The sequence below is a fragment of the Brachionichthys hirsutus genome, chromosome 20, assembly GCF_040956055.1.
Source record: "Brachionichthys hirsutus isolate HB-005 chromosome 20, CSIRO-AGI_Bhir_v1, whole genome shotgun sequence".
Lineage (NCBI taxonomy): Eukaryota > Metazoa > Chordata > Actinopteri > Lophiiformes > Brachionichthyidae > Brachionichthys > Brachionichthys hirsutus.
Genome location: NC_090916.1, coordinates 6,582,554 through 6,609,124, shown reverse-complemented (window position 1 = coordinate 6,609,124; position 26,571 = coordinate 6,582,554). Strand labels below are relative to the sequence as shown.

The window sequence follows — 26,571 nt, the reverse complement described above, 5'->3', positions numbered from 1 at the left end:
CACGCGCTTCATGCCGCCGCGGCTCGTCGCTGCAGCCGGTGCAGCGGAGGCAGCATCTTCCACATCACGGACACGGACACGGCCACGGACACGGCCACGGCCACGGACACGGACACGGACACGGACACGGACACGGACACGGACACCGAATGGCCTGACAGCAGAAGAGACACATTCCTGTCCGTCCGTCTTGCCGCGCATTGCTGCAGTGCTGGGTTTTTTTTGTGTGTGTGTGAGTGTGTGTGTGCGCGTGCGTGCGGAAAGCGTGTGTTTTTATCCTGTTGTGATTCTCTTACGAATTGGACTAAGCGGGGAGGGGGGGGGGGGGTAACGGAGTCTGATGTCACATGCGTTTCATTGGAGGAGACGCGGGGGGCTTCTGCAAGCTTGGATCTTTGTGGAGGATGCTGCGGCAAGTGATCCACAGAGGGCTGAAGGCTTCGTTCTACTGGCTGGGCTTATTCGTGAGCAGGCACCCCGTCTTCTTCCTCACCGTCCCCGCCGTCCTCACCATCATCTTCGGATCCACCGTGCTGAGCCGCTTCAAGCCGGAGACGGACCTGGAGGTGCTGGTCGCCCCGACGCACAGCCTCGCCAAGATCGAGCGGAGTCTCGCCAACAGCCTGTTCGACGTGGACCAGTCGAAGCACAAGCTGTACTCGGACCTGCACACGCCGGGCAGGTACGGCAGGCTGATTCTGCTCGCCAGGTCCGAGGGGAACATCCTGGAGCTGGCCGAGCAGGTCCTGCAGGTCCACAAGCAGGTGTTGGACCTGCGCGTCAATTACAAGGGATTCAATTACACGTTCGCGCACCTCTGCGTCTTGAGCCACGGGGACAAGCGCTGCCTGCTGGACGACATCGTCTCCGTGTTCGAAGACATCAGGCAGGCTGTGCTTTCCAACAGCACTTTCCTTAAGGTGCCCGTGGGCTATCCAAACACGACGTTAAAGGTGAGGTTTTACTGCATGCCCCCCGCCCCCCCCCCCCCTACCCCCGCACCCCAGCCAGAATGTGTGACAGCGCAGCAGCAGTCAGCATGTGAATAGCCCGAACCACGGCATCATTTCTGAATGAACGCAGCGGGCTTCAGGACGGGATGTGGGGCTGAACATCGCCGGAGAGGGAACCCTCGGCAGAACGCAGACAGACCCAGGGTCTCACCCGCCCTCTTGGTGCAGCTGAATTGATTGGCTGCATGTAGCGCACACACACACACACACACACAGGGATATCCTGTCTTTTTCAATGCAGCGTTTCCATCCTCTCTCGGCTGCACATGCAGCATCACACATAGCTTTGCCTGGATCTTCCTCTCAGCTGCCCAGCGGTATCCGACTGAACAGACGCAGCCTCATCGGACGCACGCAATGCTTTTAGGCAGCAGCAGCAGCACGCAACCAAACTATAGAGCCAGGATGCTGCACATGGGCAGGCAGGTGCGCAGACATGTGCGGATGTGCTCTGCAGATGGAGCCGGTTGCTTTTTCCACTGATCACACTTTCAGAATGAAAAGCGATTGCGACCATGCAATCGTTTTTATACGAGTACACAAAACACCAATTATTGTCGCACTGCACGACAGCTGCCGGGAAAGGTTTACAGGTGAATCAGCTTCACGATGTGCACCTTTTCTGCAGAGACACATCCTCGTACGGCCTCGAGGCGCATCACAGTAAGGTGCAGCTTAAACTCACCATCACAAGGCGATTCGACCTCTGAGCCCACGCAGAACGCGCTCATATCCTCCTCAGCAGCATGGACGGGTTGGAACTTCCACGGCGTGCAGCCACAGCATCGATGTGTCAGTAGAGAGGCCCCATTCGTCGACTGTTTGGCTCCCTCCACTCAGGGAAAGGCACGCCGAGTGGCTTCTCGTCTGAGACGGCAAGCGGCCGTCAAATGAATGCAGTTTTTAAAGAACTGCTTCATCAATATAATCAATGCCTTTTAAGTGGTCGGGTCATGAAACAGCTCACGTCTTCAGTTTGTGGAATTAGACACAAGTAATAGGAATGAAATCTTTAACTTTAGATGCAGCATCTACACAGATTCTTTGCTTGGACGAAAGCTCAAAGAATAATTTTCCTAAGAAGTGAAGTTTTTGTGATTTGTGAATTTGGGTGAATTGATCCTTTAATCCTTGCTTTCTGCTGACATGTTCCTCCAGCCTGTTCATGAAGGTTGGTGTGACCCCGTTCCTCTCAGCTCTCCTCACTGAGGCTCCCCTCCGTGCTCCCGATTCCTTCTCCCCATCTCTCCGTTTGACGAGCCGCCGGAGCTTAATTCATTTCCCTGACTTCTCGTGCCTTGTCTCCCTCTTTGATGTCACAACCGAGGTTTATTTCTGTGCTTGTTACCACAGATGAAGTCTTCATAAAAAACTCTGCTGAACTTCAGCTCTGTTCCCAGGAGAGAAACGCATAAAATATAGATTCTTTGTTTTTGCTCCGTTTGATGTTATTTTCAGCGCTGTAATCTTTTTAAACTGTCAGTTATCTTGGAAATAAAAATAGATCGAGGAATATAGTGGGGCGGAAAATGGAAGAGTGGACAAAGCCAGGATATTAGTAGAACTGGAGCATAGTCTCTAGAAGTTGGAAGGAAACCGTTCAAACCACCAATCACACAATAGTTAGTTTGCGTACAGGTTTTATTTTCCTGTTGGACAAACTGTCTTCTGAGTTACATCACAAGACAAGGGAATGCTTTTAGCCTGACGGTGGTACTGGATATTATTAAAAAAACAAACACTGAAAAGTAAAGCATCAATTAGACAAACTAAACTGTAAAGAAGAGATTTAAGATTCACTTTTATTGTCACTGGGTTGTTGCTCAAAACAGGAGCAGGAACAGGAAAATCAACTTTTCTGCTTTCGAAGAACAAGCGAGCTGCTGCTCTGCAAGCTAACCCCAGTAGCACGGCACACACACACACACACACACACACTGAGCAGAATCATGAGTGAGTGCAGCATTGGCTGGACACAGCAGGGAATAACAGCGCAGTCAGAGCACGGCCAGAATATTCTCCTCTCGAACACGTGAATTAAAGAATTATTCCAACCCAACCAGGTAAAACTAACCAAGAGGGCCAATTCAGAGGTGTTGCTATTTCTGCATAATATTATTCTAACACTAATAATATTAGATGTAACAAGATCAAGGTTCTTGTTACACACATGGAAGGACACATACATTATCAGCTGCCTTAAATTAATTAATTTAGCAATATTTGGTTATACACATGACAATGTCATGCTAAGGTCAATGGCGGTTTTACCCCCACCCTCTTGTTCTCTTCAATAAATCAGGCAATTGGAGGTGAGTGCAGTCGCGGTTAGGAAGCAGGAGAGCAGCTTATCTGGGGAGGGTCTGTGAACGTTTAATTTGACAGTTTTTAAGCAGCTGTACGTTTTCAGAAAATGTGCACAAATACCCAACAGCTGGAAAATAATTTCCCTTTGTTTTGATTTCAACATCGAGCATGAATGAGCCTTTACAAGTGTTTTATTATTATTAAGTGACGTCTTTCCGCATTACATCCACACTGCTGCTGCCAACATCCGCGAAAGACTCAAATTGCAGGAAGATTTGCTTTTTGAGGATGCTTTTTTTCATAATCTCCGATATCCCAAAAGTTTTGATCACATCAACTTTGGCCACATTTCGTTTTTCACAAATACAATTAGCCGCTAAACACAATAACATTCTGTAAATAAGTGATTTCTGTGTTAAATATGTTCATCATGAAGCCTGAAAGCGTCGTCCCCCACCTCTTCCACCCATCGACTCTTCACAGAAAGAACATGAAGTGTCACTTCCTCCCTTTTCACACTCATCTGTTCACACTCCCAGACATTCTGCTTTCCGTGCGCTGTAGAAAGTGAATTTTCATTTCGCTCAGGGTGGAAATTGTTGCCCTGATTGTGTCTCTTTATTCACAATAGAAAAATTGAAAGGCATCAAGCCAATTGAATCTATATCACACCAAATTGCAGGATTTGTCATGAAGACCTATTTATTCTCGAGAGACCCAAAGATCACCCATGAATATTATCACATGTGAGTTAAAGGTGCAGTGCAACCGCATCTGATTTATCATGCCGGCTAGAAAATACCAAAGTATTCCTTTCTTTTTTTAAAAAACATTTCTTATACTGTCGTAACTTGTCGACAGAAATTGAGGCAAACAATCAAGGGTTTATTTATCATGCAGCGACAGATGCGGATCGCGCTCCCCCGCTGTGAAGCGGCGCATTGCGACTGCCTGGTTGCGTCGGATTGTTGTGTTCATAACAAGATAAATCATATCTACAATAAGATGCAAATTAAAGTTGGTGCTGCGGGAAGAGTTCTGACTTTGCAGATTAAATGGACGGCTGGACAGATTTATTACACCGGCGTCTTTGATATCAGAGACCTGGTGTCGTGCGAGTGCAACAATCAGGATTCAGGAAGTGTAAACTTAGGGAGGATCAATTTAAGACTTGAATCCATGGCTGGAATCCTCACCACCCAACATAAGGATAACTTGGTTTACTGGAACGATGCTGCCGTGGCAACGTTCTCAGTCTCTGCCATGTAATCCTGTGCATCTTCCTGATGGGTCCATATTATATTGCACAGTTCTTCTTCTGCAATTACGTTATCTCGTTCTCTTGTCGCTTTGATGACTTGCATGTGCCATATAATGAAATCAGTTCCATCTGTATGATGGAGCCGCACCGGCATTTGCAGACATTGTCTGTCCACGGCTGTGATGAGAGTTCAAGTCAAAATCAAGTCATGGAAATATCAACACTGGGCGGAAAAACTGCCGCTGCACTGTTTTCTGCATGTTCCATCTTTCTGAGAGTCACAGTTTCTAAGTCGCTGAGGCGACCACCAGTCTGCCTGACATCACAGCTGATTCATCTCCAAATCCCTTGCAGGATGGCCGCGTGTCCTTCATTGGCCACCAGCTGGGCGGCGACTCCTTGTTGCCAGTCAACCGTGATCAGCAAGTCAAATTCGCCCGTGCTGTCCAGATCACCTACTACCTCCGCAACAACGGACCCGTGGTGCAGGACGCCATCGCGGAGCGCTGGGAGAACGAGTTCTGCGCCTTGGTCAGTCGTCTGTCAACGGCCGAAGCGCCCCACCCGACCGACCAGCTCCACGTCCAGTCACTCACCTCCTTCAGCCTGTGGCGGGACTTCCACCAGACGGGCGTTCTGGCCAAAGGGGAGGTGCTGGTCAGCCTGGTGCTGGTGCTTCTGGCAGCCACCATCTCCAGCTCCATGAGAGACTGCCTGAGGGGGAAGCCCTTCCTCGGCCTCCTGGGAGTGCTGACCATCTGCATTGCTAACGTGACTGCCGCAGGGATCTTCTTTATATCAGATGGGAAGTTCAACTCCACGCTTCTGGGGGTCCCCTTCTTCGCGATGGGTGAGTGGAGCCGACTCTTTTATGTATGCCTGTGTTTAATAACTGGCATCAACACTGACATCGGGACATTGGGAAAGGCGTTAGCAGAATGTGTTTCTCCTCGCCCAACACACACAGTGTGTGTGTGTGTGTGTGTGTGTGATTTATTCTTAGTGGGTCAATAACTCCATTATATTAGATGTGAGGTGCAACACAAGACACACATACAGTAGAGATTCAGAGCAGAAGAAACAACCCAGCTTGAATTTGTTATGGTGGCACGATGGCGTAGTGGTTAGTGCTGCCGCCTCACAGCAAGAAGGTGCCGGGTTTGAATCCTATCTGTGTGGAGTTTGTATGCTCTCCCCATGTCCGCGTGGGATTTCTCCGGTTTGGATGCATTCATTCTTAAACCTCGTAAAAAATATGGCTTTATTTCATTATATGCAGCAAAGTGACATTTTATTGGCGTCACACCGACATCAGATGATGTTTACGGGTCAAGAAGTCACAGCGAATGGATATTTATTCAAAATCGACATTATTGTGACTTTAATAAACAAAGGTGTTATATTTAGTTTTTATGGATCATCGCAGACCCTTCTCTTGAGTTGTGTGTCCTAATAAATTTGCGCCCTGGTTTGTTGCCACGTCATATTTTGGCATTTAAAGCTGATTTGAATTAGCCACAATACTTTTTTTTTAGATATCTTTACTTCCTTAATACCAAAAAAAGTGTCTAAAATAAATGAATGGTCTCCCTCTAATAATGAATATAATCAAGTTAACATTGGATACTGGCCACCTGGACATCTGTAAATTACGGCCTCCTCTTCCTCGTCTAGTGGGCACTAGATGGGACTACATGCTTCTTTGCTGTGGATGGATTACAGCAGGTATTTCATTGGACAACATCGAGCAGGCGAAGCTGCTCAGGGAACGATGGGGCTCAGCTTATGACGGCTCGATTGATTTTCTCCTCCAGAATTTAATAGAACATTTTGGTCAGATCTGCAGATGGCTGTGGTTGGTAAATGTGAATGCATTTCCCAAATAGTAAAAAATAAATAAAATGTCTTTCAACAGGCAAACAAAACACAATAAACCCACTTGTTTACTTTTAAATAAGCCTCATCAGCAGCATCAGAAACAGAGACTCTTCACCTTGTTCCTCGCTCACCTTCTTCCTCTTTGTATTTCTGTCTCCACCTTGTCTGTTTACTCTACACTGTGGCTTCCATTTTGCTCTCCTATGCTAGCTGCAACCCTGGGGATCGGGTACAGCTCTGCTGCAAGGCCGGCTGACATAACTGAAGTTTAAGTAAGACTCGGGAGCAGGAGGCCACATCCGCTCCTGTTGACCCAGGCAGGCAGGGGGGGGGAGGAAAGGAGCACGGAGGAGAGGAGATGGGGAAGGCGTGATGGGGGGTGAAGGGAGAGGCTAATTCAAGGAGAAAACAGCGAGGAGTAAAAATGTACGTGATGTGTATGGAAGGAGGCTGCAGAGGAAGAGGAAAGGGAGAAGAGAAAGCGATAGAGAGAGGGAGGAGGTGGAGAAGGTCGAAAGAGTTGGAGAGGACTTGATTAGGTCTGTAATTTCATGTGACAGGACCTCAGAGGCGGCAGATGCCCAACCTCCTCCTGGGAGGTCCTGACTGCGACACACCCCTATCACTATGTCACTGCCACATCAGACAGAAGTGGATACAGATGCCCAATCTGCCATGGTGTGTGGGTGTGTGTGCGTGTGTGTGCGTGTGTGTGTGGCACCCCTTGTTTACCTCCGCCGAGGCGAGACGGAGGTTATGTAATCGTCCGTCCATCCGTTCGCAAAATAACTTAAAACGTTCTGGACGGATCTGGATTAAATTTTGAGGAAATGTTCGGCATATTACCGGGAGCAATTCTGATGCCACCCACTTCCTGCTTGCGCCCCATCCTTTATGTGTACAAATATACAGTATATATATGTAATATATTTTCTCAACTCTAAATAGCAGCATGCTCGTCTTACTTTAGTGGCAGAGCAAACCTACTGTGCTGCTGCTTTCTGATAGCGTGCGCCTTGTGGGCATATTGCCATTGATGCCCAACCACTGCCCGACAAACCACCCAAAACTTACACTTTCCAAAGGACTAATAAAAATATTTTTTACACCACTGTGATGGTTTGACAGGATACAACCATAGCTGAGAAAAGCCTCTGTCCCCTGAAGCCGGATGTAGATGGCTATATGTGAGACCGTCTTGGCTTCCCTTCACCCCAAAGCCTCCTTTGACGCAATAGGAAAACGAACCCATTATGCAGTCTGAACAATTCAGTTAATGCCATCTCTGGCCTTTGAACCCTACAGAGAAAGGAGCCGTGCACGGGGCAGGTGCCGCTATGTGTGGGTGGACCTCTGTTTAATATGGGGCAACTCTTCCTCCCCTCTGTCTCCCCCGTGCCGGTCTGCCATGTCATCTGCGAGCCGGCCAATTACTGCCGAGCCGAGCTTGTCACTTCCTTCTCTTCTCTGGATGTGTGATGGCTGTTGGATGTGTAAAAACTGGCAGGTAGAAGGGGAACGGATTGACGGTGGAGTGAGACTCATGAAACATACATGCCATTACGTTACAGAGGAGGCGAAGGCTCCGCCGGGCCTAAATCAGCTTACAGTATTGATCCTTGTCAAACGGACTTGTGTGTGTGTATGGGTCTGTGTGTATGTGTGTGTGTGAAGGACTGCGGGGAGGAATCTTATACCAGCTGTATGCATCAATTAATATACCTCTGTGACCATATATGGTCTGAGATGGAAAAAAATAATATTTCTTGGCATCATTCCGAGTGAATTCAAAATGCACTTTGCATCGCGACTTTATGTTGCACAGGGTGACAGAAAATGTGTTTTTCTTTCTGGCAGCCAGATTTACTCCCGGCAGCCTGCTCATGTAATGATTTTATGTATTTTCACTCATTTCTTCCCTTCACAGTTCACAAACCTAAAGTCAGTGTTGATATTCAGTAGCATGCCTCACAGCAGCTTTAAGTGAAGGCTGTGAAATTTGCACTTTGCTGCTGTATTTATAGCATACGGAGTGTTGGTGGGATTGAGTAAAAGTCAGTTAAAGAAAAGGAGACTGTAAGAATCCCAGTTTGTGTTCACACTTTATTGTGTTCAGCCTGATCCAGAGGGTTTTATTTGTTTTACATCTAAATACCTCCATTTCTGATTTGGGAATATATTAAAAAGCAAAACTACATGTAAATTCACCTTCTAACTATGCGAACTGCCAAAGAACTATCTGGATAAGCTGTATATTAATAAACATCTCTCTTTAACAACATCCACAATTGTTATTACGGATAGACCTCATGCAACCTGTTCCCATCTGGATCTGGTTCTTTGAGGGCTTTCTTCCACAGAAGGAAAACAGTACCCGATGCCCGACTAATTTATTACACCTTTTATTCATTTCCCTGAATGCTACACACATTTCCCTTCTCTCATTTACCCTGTGAGAGGGAGGATATGCAGCAACCTTAAACAGTGACGGTAAATAAGCAGGTGTGTTGGAGGCTAATCCATTTTTAATGGGACATTCAGCAGGAAGTGAGGCCTCGAAGGGAGCCTTTAACAAACCCGAAATATAGCATCAAATATTTTTTGGATGCATAGAGAGACCTGAACATCCATGTTGTGACATCGGCAGATAGACACAGTCTTACCTCACCCAAGTACTGCACTTATAAAGTAATGAGATATCTTGTTCCACAACTTGGATTCATTCCACTGTCAGGTACTATTTTTATGTGGCCGTGTGAGTACAGGCAGACGTTAAAGCCGTTAAATATTTGGAGATATGCATGCACAAAATAAAAGGCAGCCAAAAGTGAAATCATACAGCTGAGTCTCACGATGGCACAGAATTCAGAAGCTATTTCATTAAGCCATTCTGCCATTTTATTTGCCTGCATTGCATTTGATTTTTACAACAGAACATTTTGCAGCAGAACAAAGTTCTTCTTCCAGAATGGGGAAGACTTGAAGATGCAGATGACCTAATTTGCAGTTTAGCACCTTTGGGGGCAAACCGGAGAAACTGCTGCAAAAGCCAGCCAGACTCCTCCTCACAGTTCAGCATGGTAGTTGCTGCTAAAGGAGGGAGTGTGGGTGAGGGTGTAATGCAGCAAAACCTGGATGTAAAAATCCAAGTTAAGTATATAATTTGTATCTCATTGTTCGTGTGGCTTCATTCTGTCTGCAGTGACTCATTCGATAACAATTTAAACCCACTTTGCAAGATTTCCAAGAAGATGGATGGACAACCCTAACAGCAGAAGAAGTCAAACATGTGTTCAATGGCTTAAAAAAATATAAAATACCGCACGTATCCTGTAGATATGAAGAAATACAGGAATTTTGATTCAGTACTCAGTACTCAGTACTTGGCTCTGCTGGAAGGAAATACAGACATAGTATCTTGAGTTTAATGCAAATATAGCTGTGTGTGAGAACGTAGAAGAAGAAAGACCAACAGAGCAGCAGTGATAGAAGTATAATTTGTGCCAGTATATTTAAGCTTCGGCCTGCCATTGTTTTAATCTACAGCTCCTTTTTTGTTTCATCCATCGCTCACAAAGCACTTTGAATAAAACGGCATTGATTCCGTATAAAGTAGGGCAACGTTACAAAAGGCAAACAACCTGTCAACACATTTCGATTCGTGCAACTGAATCCTGTTTGGCGCCTGCAAGTATTGAGCGTCACCTTTTTGTGCAATCAACCAAGGCATCGGTTTGGATGCGCAGATTGCTTTGGGATCCCCTGCAATCATCGTCACTGTCACTCCCGTCATCTGTTGCCACTGAGTTGGTGTCTCCCGCGTGAGACGTCCTCCTCGTGACACCGGTTCCTCTGGCGGCGCCACCATGCGTGCCGGGCAGGCGGGTAACGGCGGTTATAATTGGAAGGCTCCGCGGTGGGAGGGGAAAAATGACTGCCACGCTCTCTCGCCACGTGATGGATGTGTTTTGCGTGCCGCAGACGTTTTACAGCAGTAATTTAGTTTAATGACTCGCTGGCATTTTTGTGAGAGCCATGGGAGGAGGAGGAGGAGGAGGAGGAAGAGCAGGAGGAGGAGGGCAGAGCAACCTGGTCAGGCTGTGAAGCTGTAATGTTTTTTTTTTCCCCTCCCCAGCCAGTGACAAACTGCCCTTTTACAATCCGTGGAAGATTGTTCCTGTATCTGGGAGAGGCTCGGGATATAATGCCCCGTGGCACTTTCTCTCACACTGAGCTACAGCTCCTCGCCCGTCTTCTCTCAGCATCCGCCCTGCATCCTGACGCTCCATTGGCTGTCCTCCATCAGAGGGGAGATGAGCAGGTGATTCAATAAAACCTTATTGGAGCTCATCGATTGTCACGGGAAATGAGCAAAGGCCGATATTCAGAATGAAGTGCCCATTCTTAAAGAAGTGGCCAGGACGGTAGCCGGGACGGTAGCCAGGACGGTAGCCGGGACGGTAGCCGGGACGGTAGCCGGGACGGTAGCCGGGACGGTAGCCGGGACAGTAGCCGGGACGGTAGCCGCTATGACATCACGAGGCGGAAGCATGCATGAACTGGAGGAGGTGATGGAAGCTCCCATGATCCTCTTGGGACAGCGCACTTTAGATACCGAAAAGTCTCATTGCAACGCAAAGTAGGAATAAACCGAGCGTTACACAACCTGTGCTGCTTCTCATTTAGTAGAGCGCCACCTACTGTTAGCCCGTTAATAGTGCATCTACTGGGCTCAGGGCTGGAGTCTGACTGCACATTCTTTTATTATTATTTGTTAGAAAATAGGGTGCATTTAGTTTTATTTAAGTTTAACAATTTCATATTAAATTTAAATGCTGACCTTAATAATAAAACTACTACTACTAATAATAATAATCGTCATGATAACATTTCAGAAGTGGGTTTTAAAATTACAAAATGACCGCACTGAACACAACAACCCACTCTTTATTTATAATTGTGTTAACAGATACAGATTCTCCCTCCTCCTCCTCCTCCTGCCTCTAATGATTTTCTGAGTTCTGGTTGTTGTTTTCTTATAATCAGCTGCTGTTTGCCAACATTAACTGGAGCAGATTCAATGAAGATCTCACATCAGGCCGTTTCCTAATTTCTTTTACATGTGACATCATCGGCGCCCGGATGCACAGCGAGGACGGCGATCGATCGATGATTTATATCAATGCTGTTCTTCTACTTTCTGCAAGCAACAACTAAAACACAAAAATCGGTGCCTTGTGCCATTTTCCAACCAGCATTTTGAATGTAGTAGCAGTGTAGCGGAAAAACCAGAACCCCCCCCCCTCCAAAATAAAAAATAAATTAATTGCTCCTGCTGCCTCCTGCTGCCTTGTATACAGAGGAGAACAGGAGGTGGCAGGAGGCAGGCTTGTTTAGTTTACGTCTCTGTGTGGGTGAGGATGGAGGAAGCAACGGCAAATGAGAGCCTCCCTGCAGACTCATTGTGGAAAAGTCGTAAGAGAATAGTGGAACCGTGTGTGTAGGTGTGTGTGTGTGTGTGTGTGTGTGTGTGTGTGCGCGCGTGCGTGTGCGTGTGTTATTGTTTCATGGACATCAGTATGACTCCGGTTGAATTTTATCGCTGCAATAATCAAGAATGAATCTCTCACTGTCTCTGCTGCTGCGGTGCCTCAGCACCTCTCTTCCTCCTCCTCCTCCTCCTCTTCCTCCTCCTCCTCCGCTCCCAACAGTCAGAACAAACCCAGTAAGGATCCAGTTTTGCATCTATCAGCATTCAGACATTCAGAGAACTGTTGTTGTCCTCCAAAGCTGATTAGCATTGAGCAGCAGTCATGCTGCCAGCCTCGTGCTCCTCTTCCTCCTGCTTCTTTCTCGTTGTCATTGATTAAAGCGCCGGCTCTGTCCACACTGGAACAGGCTCTTTCTTCATTTACCCACTCGATGATGGTTTATACACTTTTGACAGGGGGCTCGTTGCTGTTATTAATGTTAAAAAATAATGGTAGCCCTCCTCCTCGTAAATGCATTCATTTCTACTTCCACAAAGACTATATAAAGTTTTGGCAGCAAACAGAACTTTTAATCCAATTCTTCTATCAAGAAAAAGCATCAGCTATCAGGCAAAGGATGAACCATCCGCCGGGCGGGAACAGATTTAGCTGCTACAGCAAAGATGCCATAAAACAACAATATAGCAGGCCTTTGTTAGAATAAAGTCTTTATTGCATCAAATATCCTGATAGAATTATGAAAATGTGTCAATAATTACCATTTCATATTTCATAATCACGCAGTGCTGGCTGTTTATCTCATCGCTCCTTACACTTGTTCACACTGTCAGTTCTCTCCTCCCTTCTAATTTTGACTCTTCTCACTTCTGAACGAGGAGCTTTCACAGACAAAGGGAGCTTCACAAAGGAGCGAGACAGGTGTGAGTTTTTCCTTCATTAAACAATGATATAAATATATCTTTCAACGCTGAGCTTCCGCTTCCACTCAGATCTGAAGGCTCCTATCAGGTCTTTTCATGTTTATTGTGCTCTGTATGTGCATTGTGCAGCTATTGATCGAAAAAGCAGCACTCCCCCAAACACACGACGAAGACAGAGGCCGATTTTAAACATCCTCATCCATCCATCCATCTTCTTCCGCGTTTCCACTTTGCAGGTAACGGGAGTTGCCTGAGCCTATCCCAGCTTGCTGTGGGCGAGAGGCGGGGTACACCGCGGACGCGTCGCCAGCACACCGCGGAGGCCAGACAGAGACAACCCATACACACTCACACACTACGGACAATTTGGAGTAATCAAGTGCATGTTTTATGGAGGCGGGAGGAAACCGGAGAACCCGGAGAAGACCCACACATGCAAAGTCTGCACAGATAGGATTCAAACCCGATACCTTCTTGCTGTGAGGCGACAGCGCTAACCACTACGCCACCTTGCCGCCCCTATTTAAGCCAAAGTCTTCACAGGCCGCTGTAAACCGACTGGCTTGCGAACTCGCAATCCGAAAACGTAACCGAACCGTTCCTTTGAAGGTCTTTGCCGTCATCCAAAGCGCGCCGGGCAGTGATCAATCTCTGCAATGAATCCCAGAGCTTGTCCAATCATGACACATCGCTTAGCATCTTATTTGGTAACTGGCGAAGGGAAACGCCCGAGGAAGTCCCTGGTGGCATGTTGGAAAAATCTCGCTCCAGCAGACCCTCTGGACCAACTGACACTCACTAATTGACTTGCAACGCTGCTTAACAAAACTAAAAGCAGGAAGAGACATCGAGCCGTCGGGATAATCCTTTATGGTTGATTAACTCTCTCTCTCTCTTTGTCAAACAAGGGAGAATTTATAACACTGTCAAGGTGAGCGATTCCTTTCGCTTCACTGTCCACCTGCTGAAATGCAAAAGGAATGTTTCACAGCGGCAGAAACGCGTCGGCCCAAAACCAGCGCTCACTTGCGCTGAAATATTGACATGGTGGAGGAACATTAAATGGGTTCTAGTCTCGAGAAGCTCGTAACACATTCCCCGGCAGCGGCTCCCCACCCCCCCCCCCCCCCTCCCCCCGCCCCGTCAGAAATGCAGTGCCCACATTTCACAAATAGATGAACAGTTGTGCAGTAGGTGGGCGGGTGCTCCTGTGTAGGGCAATTTGAACTGTGAACGTTTTGTATTCATGTCTATATTTTGTGACTGGTGAACCCCCCCCCCCCCCCCTCCCCCCAGGTGTGACTCACATGAATGGACCTGCTTGCAGACGGATTTGGACGCGGTTTGCTGATGCGTGCTAGAGAGGACCGTAAAAACGCTGGCTCAGATATGCTATTGTTGTATAAAAGTTGATAGAAATACATATCAATATGCCTGCACACTCATTCCTTGATGATATTTCCGATACATTTTATTGATGCTCTAAAGCAGTGTTCTCCCCAAAAAAGTTGTCTTTTCTCGGAGGTCGTCGGCTCCTCTTCTTCCTCCTCTTCTTCCTCCTCAGTTGGACTTTTCCCCTTAGCAAAGAAGCTCTCCAAAGACGTTTGTTTTTGCTAGTTTACAGCTGTTTTTTTAGTAACGTATCACATGACCAAGAAAATTCACAGGCGAATGTTACTTTGGAGAAGATCCGGTCGTTTTTCAAAATAAAACACCTTTTAGACGCTAATAATCGATACAACGGATATTGTATAAAGTTATTCTTTCTATGGTAACAAATGCCTCACAGACCGGTGGTTGGGGACCACTGCTGTAAAGGATATCACTTCAGATGAGAGGTAGCATTTCGAGAAATGTAGTTTCTGGAATCTGGAGCAGGAATGGTTGAGAATGGACCATTTAACGTCTTTGGAATGACTAAATCATGCAAATTGAACAATTTTACATATTCTCGACAGCTGACATCTAATTTCCTACGTCTTTTTTTTTCTTCTTCTTCTAGGTCACGGCACTAAAGGGGTGTTTGAGCTGCTGGCAGGCTGGAGGAGAACCAGGGAAAACCTGCCCTTCAAGGAGCGCGTGGCCGACGCTTTCGCTGATGTCATGGTGTGCTACACCATGACCAGCTCGCTCTACATCATCACCTTCGGCATGGGAGCTAGCCCCTTCACCAACATGGAGTCCGTAAAAATCTTCTGCCAGAGCATGTGCGTTGCCATCTTGGTCAACTACTTCTATGTTTTCTCCTTCTATGGCTCCTGCTTGGTATTCGCCGGGCAGCTGGAGCAGAACCGCTACCACAGCGTTTTCTGCTGTAAGATCCCCTCTGTGGAGTATCTGGACCGCCAGCCCACGTGGTTTAGAACCATGATGAGCGACGGCCACGATTTGTCCACGCACCACGACAGTGTCCCCTACCAGAATCACTTCATTCAGCACTTCCTGCGTGAGCACTACACGGAATGGATTACCAACACTTACGTCAAACCTTTTGTGGTCATTCTGTACCTCATCTACGCCTCTTTCTCCTTCATGGGTTGTTTACAAATCAGCGATGGGTCAAATATTGTGAACCTGCTGGCAAGTAACTCTCCAAGTGTCTCATATGCGCTGACCCAGCAAAAATACTTCAGCAACTACAGTCCAGTGATTGGGTTTTATATTTATGAGCCCATTGAGTACTGGAACTCCACCGTGCAGGAGCACCTGAGGACTCTGAGTCAAGGCTTCATCAAGATCTCCTGGATGGACAATTTCTTCCAGTACCTGAAGGCGGCGAATGTGAGTGCGTCAACCAAGAGTGACTTCATCAGCATCCTCAAGGGCTCCTTCCTGCGCAGCCCCGAGTACCAGCACTTCACCGAGGACATCATTTTCTCAAAGAACCGCGAGACCGACGAGTACGACATCATCGCCTCGCGGATGTACTTGGTGGCACGGACTACGGACAAGAAGCGTGAAGACGTGATGGTGCTCCTGGAAAAACTTCGTCCCCTGATGCTGATCAACAGCATCAAGTTCATTGCCTTCAATCCGACATTCGTGTTCATGGACCGCTACAGCTCCTCGGTCATCTCGCCCATCCTGACCTCAGGATTCAGCGTACTCACAATCCTCATCCTCACCTTCTTCCTGGTCATCAACCCCTTGGGTAACTTTTGGCTCATTCTCACCGTAACCTCTGTGGAGCTGGGCGTCTTGGGTTTGATGACCCTCTGGAACGTTGGCATGGACAGCATCTCGATCCTGTGCCTTATTTATACCCTTAACTTCGCCATGGAACACTGTGCACCACACCTGTACACTTTCGTGCTCGCGAACGAGCACACTAGGACGCAGTGCATCAAGTTGGCACTGGAGGAGCACGGGGCAGCCATCCTTCAGAACACATCCTGCTTTGTGATCGGGATCATGCCCCTCGTGTTTGTGCCTTCCAACCTGACCTACACACTGTTCAAGTGCTCCCTCCTCGCCGCTGGCTGCACTGTGCTACACTGCTTCGTCATCCTGCCCGTCTTCCTGACCTTCTTCCCACCGTCCAAAAAGAGACACAAGAAAAAGAAACGGGCTAAACGCAAAGAGCGGGAGAGGGAGCGGGAAAGGGAGAGGGAGAGAGAAAGGGAGGAGATAGAGTGCATTGAAGTCAGGGAGAATCCAGATCATGTGACAAACGTCTGAGTCGGTTGCGATTTTCACCAACGAGTTGTCGAGGGTGTCCGGCGGGCCCTGGTGGATCCGAGGTGCACTCCGATGGTGCGAGGGTAGTGCGAGATATCCCCCCGAGGAGTTGGCATCGTTCACTCCTAGCCAATAGCAGCTAAGCAGCGAGAGCGCAGCCCTTCCGGTCGGTCGTTCGGTCCTTCAGTCTGGACAGTCTCATTTGCACAAGCTGTAACATGCTCATGGTTCTAAAGCTCTTTTTCCGACATGTAAAAACAAGTAATTAGAGTTAAACAAGGTCGCTTTCCAAATCCGTGCATCCATTCTAAACTTCGGGAATAATAGTCCATTTGAATATTAGCAATTCCGGCCATGGTTTTCTCTCCAGCAGGCGTTTCCTCTTAACGCGATCGAGGTGCATAGTAGACTGTGACGCCAAGGATACGGAGAACTTAAGGTAAATGCATCATGCAGCAAGCGTACAAATTAAATGGCTCAAGAGTTGACTGTGCACACACCGTGATAACAGCGGAAAGAAATGTAACCAAATTCTGTGGAAGGAGACAAAATGTGGAAATAAAGCACACCGAATGCTTTTCTGTAACGTAAAAAAAAAAGAAGGAATCGCTGAATAGCTGAACATGGCAGATGGAGTACACTGTGTCCAATAGAATAGAACTGCGTAGGTTTATAGCAGCAAGTGGCCAGAGGTCTGATTAGATTTTAGATTTCATGCAGGGCTCGGACTTCAGGCGACTCCAGTGCGCTCGCACCGCTCAGATTCAGATCAAATGTTCTGATGTTTAAACATTTATACCTGGATTATTGCCCTCAAATTGTGCAAGCAGGACCACGATAGCCAGAAGGAAAATGTGAGAGGGACATACCTGAGCGGGGGTTTTATCCGAACCAGATATCGGGATGGGGTGGGGTTCTGATTTTCTAAAGCTGATTTAGCCATACTTTATGCTTTTACACATCACTCTCCCGGTGATGTGCGACGATGCATTGCTGCTAATCTTAATATTTTATTGTTGTTGGTGAAGAACCATATTTGCACATTTAGAGTTATCTTATTTTAAATAAGAGCGAGGAAAAATCAAAACAACTGGTTAAGGTTTTGCACCTCCTGTAGTCTGAGGCCAACGTTAGGCGATGATGGAAGGATCTGTTCTGGGCTGCAGCGTGTAACGTTCCTGCTCATGCAGCGGTATTTGAAAAGTACTGAGGCTGAATATGACGGAAGTGTTTCCGAGGCTTGAATGACAGAACGTTCTAGGTTGCTAACAGTTGAACGTCTCTGAGTGTGAGTGTGAAGGTCTCTCTGATCCTCAGGCGTGTCGCTGAACGAAAGCTCTGAACGTGACTCAGAACTGTAAGAGATGCCAAATAGTGTACAGAGCTTTATACAGACCGTAACTAATGCATCATGGGGGCTTTTTTTCAGGCAAAGTACATCATTGCTATTTAATGATTAGGTTTGTGAAACAGACCTTAATATTGAACTGAATATTGTGAGAAATTGATAAAGAGATAAAATAAACCTTTGGGTTTTTTCCCAACAAATAGTAAAAAAAAAACCTCAATGAAATTTACATTTTAAGTTACCCTCTCTATTCAGCTGGTGGCAAAGTGTTCCTAAAGAGAGGGACCAAAAACGAGTGAAGAGTCAGTCAGCTGACTGTGTGATGTGTGATGCTGTTCCGTGTCTGCTGTGTGTGTGTTGCTTGTTAACACATTTACATTGGCAATGTATTCAGTTGGTGCTGCTATAATTAATACCACGTCTCCTTGATACACCAGCTGGGTGTGACTGAGACAGGTGGCGAATGTTTCAAAACGCTGATGTATAATGTCAAGGTGACATGAGGATATGGCCACAGTTCAAGAAGTTGATCTTTAAACTTTGTCGAAGGGATTAAATTAAAAATGTAGAGATATTCCACCTTCACAACTTCCAGGCTGCATGGGGAGCGTTCACAAGGTCTTCCTCAGGGGTCTACGGATCCAAAGCTGTAAAATGTGTAATGCCATCTTTCATTCTGTTTTAGAGAGAGTATATTTATATGTTCATCGAGATTGTTGAGGGAAAAATAGCAGTGAGATCACACGACAAGAGACTGTCACATTAACCAGTGTATGTGTGTGTGTGTGTGTGTGTGTGTGTGTCTGTGGCTCTGTGTGGAACACGAATCCATCACCAAGCCTTGGAGGTGATGCTCGGACTTCAGCTCTCTATTGGGAACATTAACCGAATTGAAGTGGCAGTACTGGTACCGGCCACCAGTAGGCAGATCCTCCTTCAGCGCATCACATCCCATTCCATCACAAAAATTCTCCTTCGCCATCGCCCATCGTCATCGTTCAGTCTTAGGAGTCTTAAATAGCCGTTGTCTCCGCAGAGGGTAAACAGCATTATCTCTTTGTTCCAGGGTTCTGATAGGAATCTCTGTCGCAGTCCCAAAACAAACACAGTCAAGGTCAATAGCCCCGGCAGATTACAGATCTCCCCCTGACCCCTGGCAGGCAGGCCTTAACTGGTGGCATGTGATGGAGAGGCCTCATATGGAGTGGATGTGGCTGATTGCCAGGAAGTCAATACTTCTTATGGGATTGGCTGGTTCTTAAGGGACTGTCATTGCGGGGACACTGCTGCTTGGTTTCCCTCTTCTCTAAGCAAACCAGGCGTTCGGCGGGGGGGGGATTAGATTGTTCATATTGGACCAAATGCCAGTGAGAATCATGTGTTGATGTTTGCATAAGGAGTGTTTAGGAATGTTTTCTTTGTGTGTGGCTGAACCCACTTCCTGTGTAAATTAATACCAGCGAGGAGAATAAGAGACGTAGGTGGGAAATAAATCACATTTTTCCACTCACACAGTTCGAGATCGATCCCAAGTACTGACTTTTCAGTCTTTTGTCGTCAACCAAACTTTGCCCTACAACTTTCCTGCAGCAGCTGCAGCGAGCCTCACCTTATGTAAAAGGCTTGTCGTGTATGTACAGCAAGAAGGCATGAAATGTATGAAACACGGGAAAGAAATGCAAATTCACTTCCCAAAATGGACTGTTTGCATGGCACTGTAATGTACGTATGCACGTATTTAATTTTCTCTGTATGAAGTCTGTGTAGTTTTATGATTTTTTTTCTTTTTTTTTTTTTTTTGCTACACTGTGATGACTCGCGTTTGTCGTTTCGGGGCATATTCTGTAACACGATGTGCTGCAAAAGAACAAAACGAGTCATATCCGTTCCAAAACTAAAAGCCAGAGGATATTTCATGTGTAAAATAACTGTAAATTGATTTTTTTCCTATATTTTCTAACAAAACATATACTATAGAAAGATTTTTAATGACAGAATTTTCTATAAAAAGAAGAATAAAAAAAAAAGGGGGGAGGGGGGGTGTTGCACACGGTAGGCCAGTAATAAACAGTGGAATGTTACCAGTATACTACATCGTATTCCTTGCACACTGCAACGTCAATGATTGTTGATGATACAAGGCTTCAGTTGTGAAACTGTTTTGCTCCGCAGCCCGATGAACGACACAAGCAGGCTATCGGGTTTTGCAACGATCGTCTCAAAGAAAGCCACCGCCCATTTAAGATACAGTAAAGATGCAGATTCCCGGTGACACCTTATCGGATGATAAACACGTTCTGGTTGTTTTGCCTAGGAAGGAAACTCTCCCGCTGCAACACAGAAGTCACCTTCTCTTCTGTCGTGCAGCGATGATATCGATTGCAGCGTCGTCCTCAACCTGAGGTTAAATATAGATCTGCTTTCAGCAGGTCCTTCTGTCCTAAAGACGCCATGTTCGAGGTCAACCGCCGCGTTCGGACGCCGTGTGCATCTGTGCTAGTTCTTTGCAGCATTTATCTGCTGCCTTCAAACCTGACAAGAGACAAGGATGGATGGCGTCTCACACAGTGACTGACCAATGATTCACTGTAATCCACAAAGGGGGGGGGGGGGGGCGTGCCAACTAGCTCCATCATCTACAAAGAAGTCCGGCCTCAAGAGAGCTGGAGTGAAGCAAAAATCATTAAGAACGGCTCTATTCAACAAATCACATCCCTCAAAGCCTCCTCCGAATCAACTAAGTGCTCCAGAGGTGCTGATCTTTCACAAAGAGGAAATGAACGGAGGTTTTACTGGAGCGGCGTCCTCCCGTCCAAAAAAGTGGCCTCAGTCAGCACTCCTGCTTCAAAGTAAGAGATAAACAAATACACTAATACACTAATCGGCTTAAAAAAAAATGTAATGAGGGGTTTGTTACTCTTCTGTCATGGTGGTGGGAGAAGTGTCATCAGCATTGAGCCAAAACCACGGGGGGGGGGGGATCTCCATGCGCCGCATAGCATGCAGCATATTTAAGATGCAAATGAAAGGAACAAAAATCTGATTAAATGAGTTTAGAATTCGGTGTTGTGGGAAATCTCTTAACTTTAGGGAAACCGGAAGGATTGCAGTTGCCCCGGATCCCATCTTCATGGAGTTTTTGGCCGGTAATGAGGCAGCGAATGGAATAACATTCAATCTGCTTCTTAATTTATTACATTACAGGGAAGCTCATTAATTAAAGAAGCCAGTCCAGCCCATCTGCTGCAGCAAGAGGAAGGTGAAAGACATTAACAGACAAGTAGACAGCAGCCAATTCTCCAAAATCCTCTCCATCTGCCACTTTTCTTCCCCCAATCCCTTCTCGCCCTCTCCTACCTGCCTACATCGCCGCAGGAATGAAATATTCACGTGAATCCCCAGATTTTTTTTAAAATCTGGCCTCCTGTTCTGATCACTGCTTCAACAGCGAGGCCGACCGCCGCGGCCTTGCATCACGCGGTAACCGCCACCATCTAACTCGCAAGTCGACAAGCGTTCCACTTCCTTGGAAGAGCGACCATCTCCACCACCAGCTCCCCTCGCCCTTCTTTTCTCCTTCCCGCCCACGCTGGGAGACAAGGGGAAGAGTGGCGAGAACAGTGAAGTGGGGGAGGGGGGGAGAGAAAAGGGAGCAGATATCAGTGAAATGTGAGGCAGGAAGCAGGGAGATAAGAAAGTAACAACTGTGAAGAAGAGGGAGGAGTTGATGGATGGAAGTGGGGCAGATGCAGTGCAGCACAGTGCACTGGGAGAGCGCCATTTAAATTGTGATATCTCCAATGGGGCCGGACATCTCTTGAGAACAAAAGGGATCTCTTTTCTCTACGGAGCAAATGTGGAAAAACAATCTGAATCTAAGAACGGACATAAAGAAGCACTGACACAATTTTTAGAGCATGAAAAATGTATTCAGTAATTTGCTGGTGTTGTTGCTCACGATGCTGGAGCTGCATCCGGAGAAGCCCATGGGGACTTTTGAAAGAAGAGCAATACCTCCCCCTGCAGGACATTCTATGCACAGCAGTAGAATCACAATGAAGGGAAGGTTCTTCTTTTCACTTTTTTAGGATTGCAATTAATCTTATCACATCCAGGAAAAATAAATTCAGTGAACTAAATAACCCCTTGTGACCTTCGGTGGTGATCTGAGCTCTCTACCTTTATTTAAACATACTGAATAGCAATAGTTGATCTCCAGCTGCAGAGACGCGAGTCTGCCGAGAAGCGCTTTGTAAATAAATCAAACACATCGCTGGTCTCTTCCTCTTGCCCACCGTCTTCCTCGCACACAGTAAACAATGTCTTCTACAATCTAATCTGCACTGAGAGGTTTACGAGTGGCGAAGGGAGGAGAGCGCATACATTTCATCATCATCATCCAGAATGGAAAGAAGAAATTAAATCAACGAGGTGCTTTCTACAAGTTTGGGTATGCCATGATTTATTTCCCTAAAGTAAAAAAAGTTGTAAAGATTCAGTTCACTAACATGATTTTCAAAGTGTTTATGCTGACTCATGTAAACTACCTTCACGTTGTTCTGCTAGTTGGCCACTAGAGGTCACTGCATTCACTGAGCGTGTCCGTAACATTAGAAATTAGAGCACTTTTATAAAAATGTATGTTTTTTTTTTGACAAATTAGTCCAAAGGCTCCACCTTATTTTCCCCAAAATTTGAGCAAGAAAACACATTTAATCTAAATACAGGTATATTTCTGCAGCTTTATTTGCATTTCCACCCGAGAATGCGAACACAACACATTTTCAAATCAGTGCTTTTGGGGGTTCAAAAGCAAAATAAGTGGAGGGAAGTGGGCCAATAACGATTAAGCTTTTTCTTTACACTGCTTGTCATGATTCATTTAAGCAAAGTGTTGAAAACAAAACAAGGGAAAAGATTCATAAATAATAATTTACTGCTGACAACGTGTTTGATTGCAGATTAAATCTGTAATCTGCAAATAAAATAAAATTAGTTCTGCTACGTTGTGCGAATGAAAGAAGACACACAAATCCAGATTTCCACAAGTCAGAAATGCATCACATGCCTTAAACAGATTTCTTTTGGTATTTATTCCTGGAATTCTTTTTTTTTTTTTTTTTTAATGGAGTCTCTTCAGCTCGTTGACGCGAATGTGGCCTTGGTCACAAGAAGAGTTCCCCACAGTGAAGCCACAATGGCGTTAAACGGCGGCTTGTGATTGGTTCCCTGCTTCCTGACGGAGTTCTCGTATCACGGGAACGATGCAACAAACTATTCTCAATCTTTTCAGGAGCCACAAAGAACTACAGACAGACAGACCAACGCCGGCGAAAACATAACCTCCTCAACGGAGGTAATAAAACCACATCTTATATTACAGTATATCATTGTGTGTGTGTGTGTGTGTTCCACATCTTCCTGGCGAAATCAGAACCACTGATGGAGTCAGCGCCGTGTTTCTTTGGAACCAAGTCCTCCATCTCTATCAAGGGGTCGTAACTTTTATTTGCTCTCTCGCCAACACAAAAACAAGCAGGAAAGATCTCCGGTTGGCCGGGGGGGGGGGGGGGGGGAGTGTATAGTCTCTGTCTCGCAGTAACATACGGTGGAAATATTCACACGTCACTGTGCCAGGTAAAAACCACCGTGAAGACTCCACGGATGAAGAACAACCTCACGAGGAACGTTGTGGTCATGGGAGGAAGAGCTGCTGCAATCGAAACGCCAACCAAGACAAGCATCGGGACTCCAATGGCAACAGAGCTGGGTAGCTGATGATGTCATAGGAGATGAGGGGCAGCGTGAGATCAGACAAGTGTAGGGCAGATAGGGCAGAAAGGGAACTGTCCAAAGTGGAGGAGGCAAGAGGGACAAACAGTCTGAAGCGTCTCGTCTCACATCTCCATTTGAGCTTCGGCAGGCGGAGGGTCCCTCAGTGACCTGGAGATGGCATAGAACCTGCAGAACCAGACACGACAGCAAGAGGGAGCCAGAACGTTAGTCCAAAATGTATGAATGGAAAAAATACAAACGCACAATGACATGTCTGAATCTGCTATGGTCGGATACATTCCTTACTAATGGCTTGTGACAAAATACTAATTATGACGATGATGATGACGCTATTATTATTAATATACATCCACAAAGGCGAGTCATACAACATGTGAGTGAGTTTAGAGGTTGGGGGGGGGGGGGAGCAGCTACTGCAGCAAGCGGGAGTGCATTCAGGGAATAACAAAGAGCAGTCCGCTTGATTGAATAAGTCGGCTGTACGTGATCAGCTGGTGACTGGTGCATGAGTTTATGCTAATGAGGAGTGCGTGAAGCCGCTGTTGCTAAATATTAATGCGACTGCAGCTGCAGAGCTCTGACCTAAAGCGAAAAGAAAACGCACTCCGTTTTACCTCGGCTTTCTAAAACGCCTGCGTTCCCTCAGGGACTTAAGACAAGTAGACGTCAACCAGGACTTTTTCAGGTCCAGGACTTGGTAGATGATGGGGTTGTACATGGCCGAGGACTTGGCCAGCAGCGTCGGGACGACAGACACCGGGATGGGAACCGAGTCCGGCTCACCGAACGCCGACACCACTGACACCACCGCATAAGGGATCCAGGCTATCAGGAACCCGGCACAGATCAGCATCGCCACCTAGGAGAAGACACAAAGACGCATTTGTCCTTCATGCGATTCCTCAACTTCTCTCGCTCCCACGGCCCCCCCTCGAACCCTTCCCACCCACCTTTGTGAGTTTTATCTCGAGGGCGTGGCCGTTTCTGTTGCAGGCGTCGAAGTGGGAAATCTCCTTCGCAGAGGACTTGACCTTGAAGATGATCATAACGTAGCAGAAGACGATGATGGCGGCGGGGAAGACGAGGCAGAAGAACAGGATGGCCACGACGAAGCTTTGGCCCGAGAACGAAGCCTGTGCCAGCCACCAGGCCAACGTGCAGGACGTCCCGAAGGGCTCCGGGGCGTAGTCTCCCCAGCCGAGCAGCGGCATGGTGGCCCAGAATCCTGCATACGCCCACATCAAGGCCAGGCACAGGAAAGCATGCCGGCGTTTCAGCCACGCCCCTAACGGTGTAGGAACAGGAAGAACACGACAGACTTTAAATTTGCTGCCTGAGAATGTCTTTCTGAAGTCTTGTGATGGGGTCAGAAGACCCAGAGCGGTTTACTCGGGGGATTACGGAACACTTTCTATCTCTGCACTTGTTTTTATGTTTCTATTTTTCCTGTTAAGAAAGGCTGAGGTTTTTTTTTTTTTTTTTTTACATTTTGTCTGCTATTGCTCGAAAGGATGATTTTTTTTTTTAGACGTTAACAAAAAGCTATTTTTATGGGCACGAGCAAGACGAGCTAAACAGACGTGGTTTTCATTCATACAGTGTCTTTTTTTGTCTCAAGGATTATGCAGAAATAGTGGACAGATTTGGACAGAGTTATTTTTCTCTTCTTTCCACATTGCAATATTCCGTAGGACATGCTTAAAGAGACGTTGTGTTTAGAGTCCACAAAGAAAAGGTCAAACGCTAAATCCGTGAAAGCTGCTTGAGACCCGGGGGGGGGGGGGGGGGGGGTCGTTCACTTTGCCGGAGGGCATCCTGACCCACCGTATCTGAGATGGCAGATCTTGAGGTACCGGTCCAGGCTGATCACGGTCAACGTGGTGAGGCTGCCGCAACCGAAGAAGAACCCCGCCCAGCCGTAGAAACGACAGCCCTCCCAGCCGAACAGCCAGCGGTGGGACAGACTCGACACGATGAAAAAGGGTTTCCCTGTCACTGTGAAGACACAGAAGGTGATGGACGAAGATGAGGAGGAGGAGGAAGAGGAGGAGAGCGAACAAAATGTTTTGCAAACCTTGTTGGTCGTCCGGGAAGCGCGACACGCAAACTCCTACCCGATATTCCAAAGTCAAAGACAGCCAGATTGATGGTCATGAGCTCGGGAGGCTTTAACTTGGTCGTGCGCTTGAAGGCCAGATACATGACATAACCGTTTCCTGTCGCAGACAAGATTCCTGTGAGAGAGAGAGAGACATAATTACTCTTTGTACTTCTCAGAAACAAATCACAACAGTTTCTACATGCATGCAAATGACTGTGTGTTAAAAACGACACGTCTTTTCCACGCCGAGGACCCGTTTGGACCTGGTATTAACATTTGGCCCCGGCAATCTGATTGCAGGACAGCGCTGGCGTTCCCAACGAGCCAAAGACGCACAAGACTATGAATATGAATTCAAAGCATTCCTCAAGAGACTCACCTATGATGCAGATATAAAAGGCTGCAATGAAATCTGCCTCTCTGGAGAGTCTCGAGGCGAAGGGATCGCCTCGGAGGAGATAATGGCGTGAATGGGAGGGCTGTGTCTCGTTCTCCATCACTGCCGCCGGCGGGGAATATCCCGTGAAGCGGAGGAAACACGTGAGAATCCAGAAGAGATCCTGGATTCTGGCTGACATTTCCATTTTTTCCATTTATATTTATCTTTAATTATGGCAATTTTGGTCCTCCATAAGCTACAACATATATTATATTTAATGTAGTTTTGACTCACCTTTTAAATCACATTTAAACTGGTCCTGGGTCGGCTGAAGTTCCGGTGAGGAGCAGAAACAGGTTGGAAAACATCCTTCGGCTGAGCTTCAACTTGACTTTCGA

The 26,571-nt window shown here is 46.7% G+C and overlaps 2 protein-coding genes across 2 annotated transcripts; one reads left to right on the top strand and one right to left on the bottom strand.

Annotated features, from left to right (window-relative positions):
- The first annotated feature begins 401 nt into the window (after nt 1-401).
- On the top strand, nt 402-16,549 carry ptchd4 (patched domain containing 4). The gene is made up of 3 exons (XM_068753982.1): nt 402-953; nt 4,936-5,431; nt 14,874-16,549. The coding sequence occupies exons 1-3, from the start codon at nt 405-407 to the stop codon at nt 16,547-16,549; spliced, it is 2,721 nt and encodes a 906-aa protein (XP_068610083.1). The 5' UTR covers nt 402-404.
- A 7,245-nt stretch (nt 16,550-23,794) lies between these two features.
- Nucleotides 23,795-26,306, bottom strand: opn5 (opsin 5). The gene is made up of 6 exons (XM_068753839.1): nt 26,174-26,306; nt 25,808-25,927; nt 25,518-25,688; nt 24,644-24,978; nt 24,308-24,552; nt 23,795-23,858 (listed from the first exon to the last, which is right to left on the bottom strand). The coding sequence occupies exons 1-6, from the start codon at nt 26,289-26,291 to the stop codon at nt 23,795-23,797; spliced, it is 1,053 nt and encodes a 350-aa protein (XP_068609940.1). The 5' UTR covers nt 26,292-26,306.
- Between the last annotated feature and the right edge of the window lie 265 nt (nt 26,307-26,571).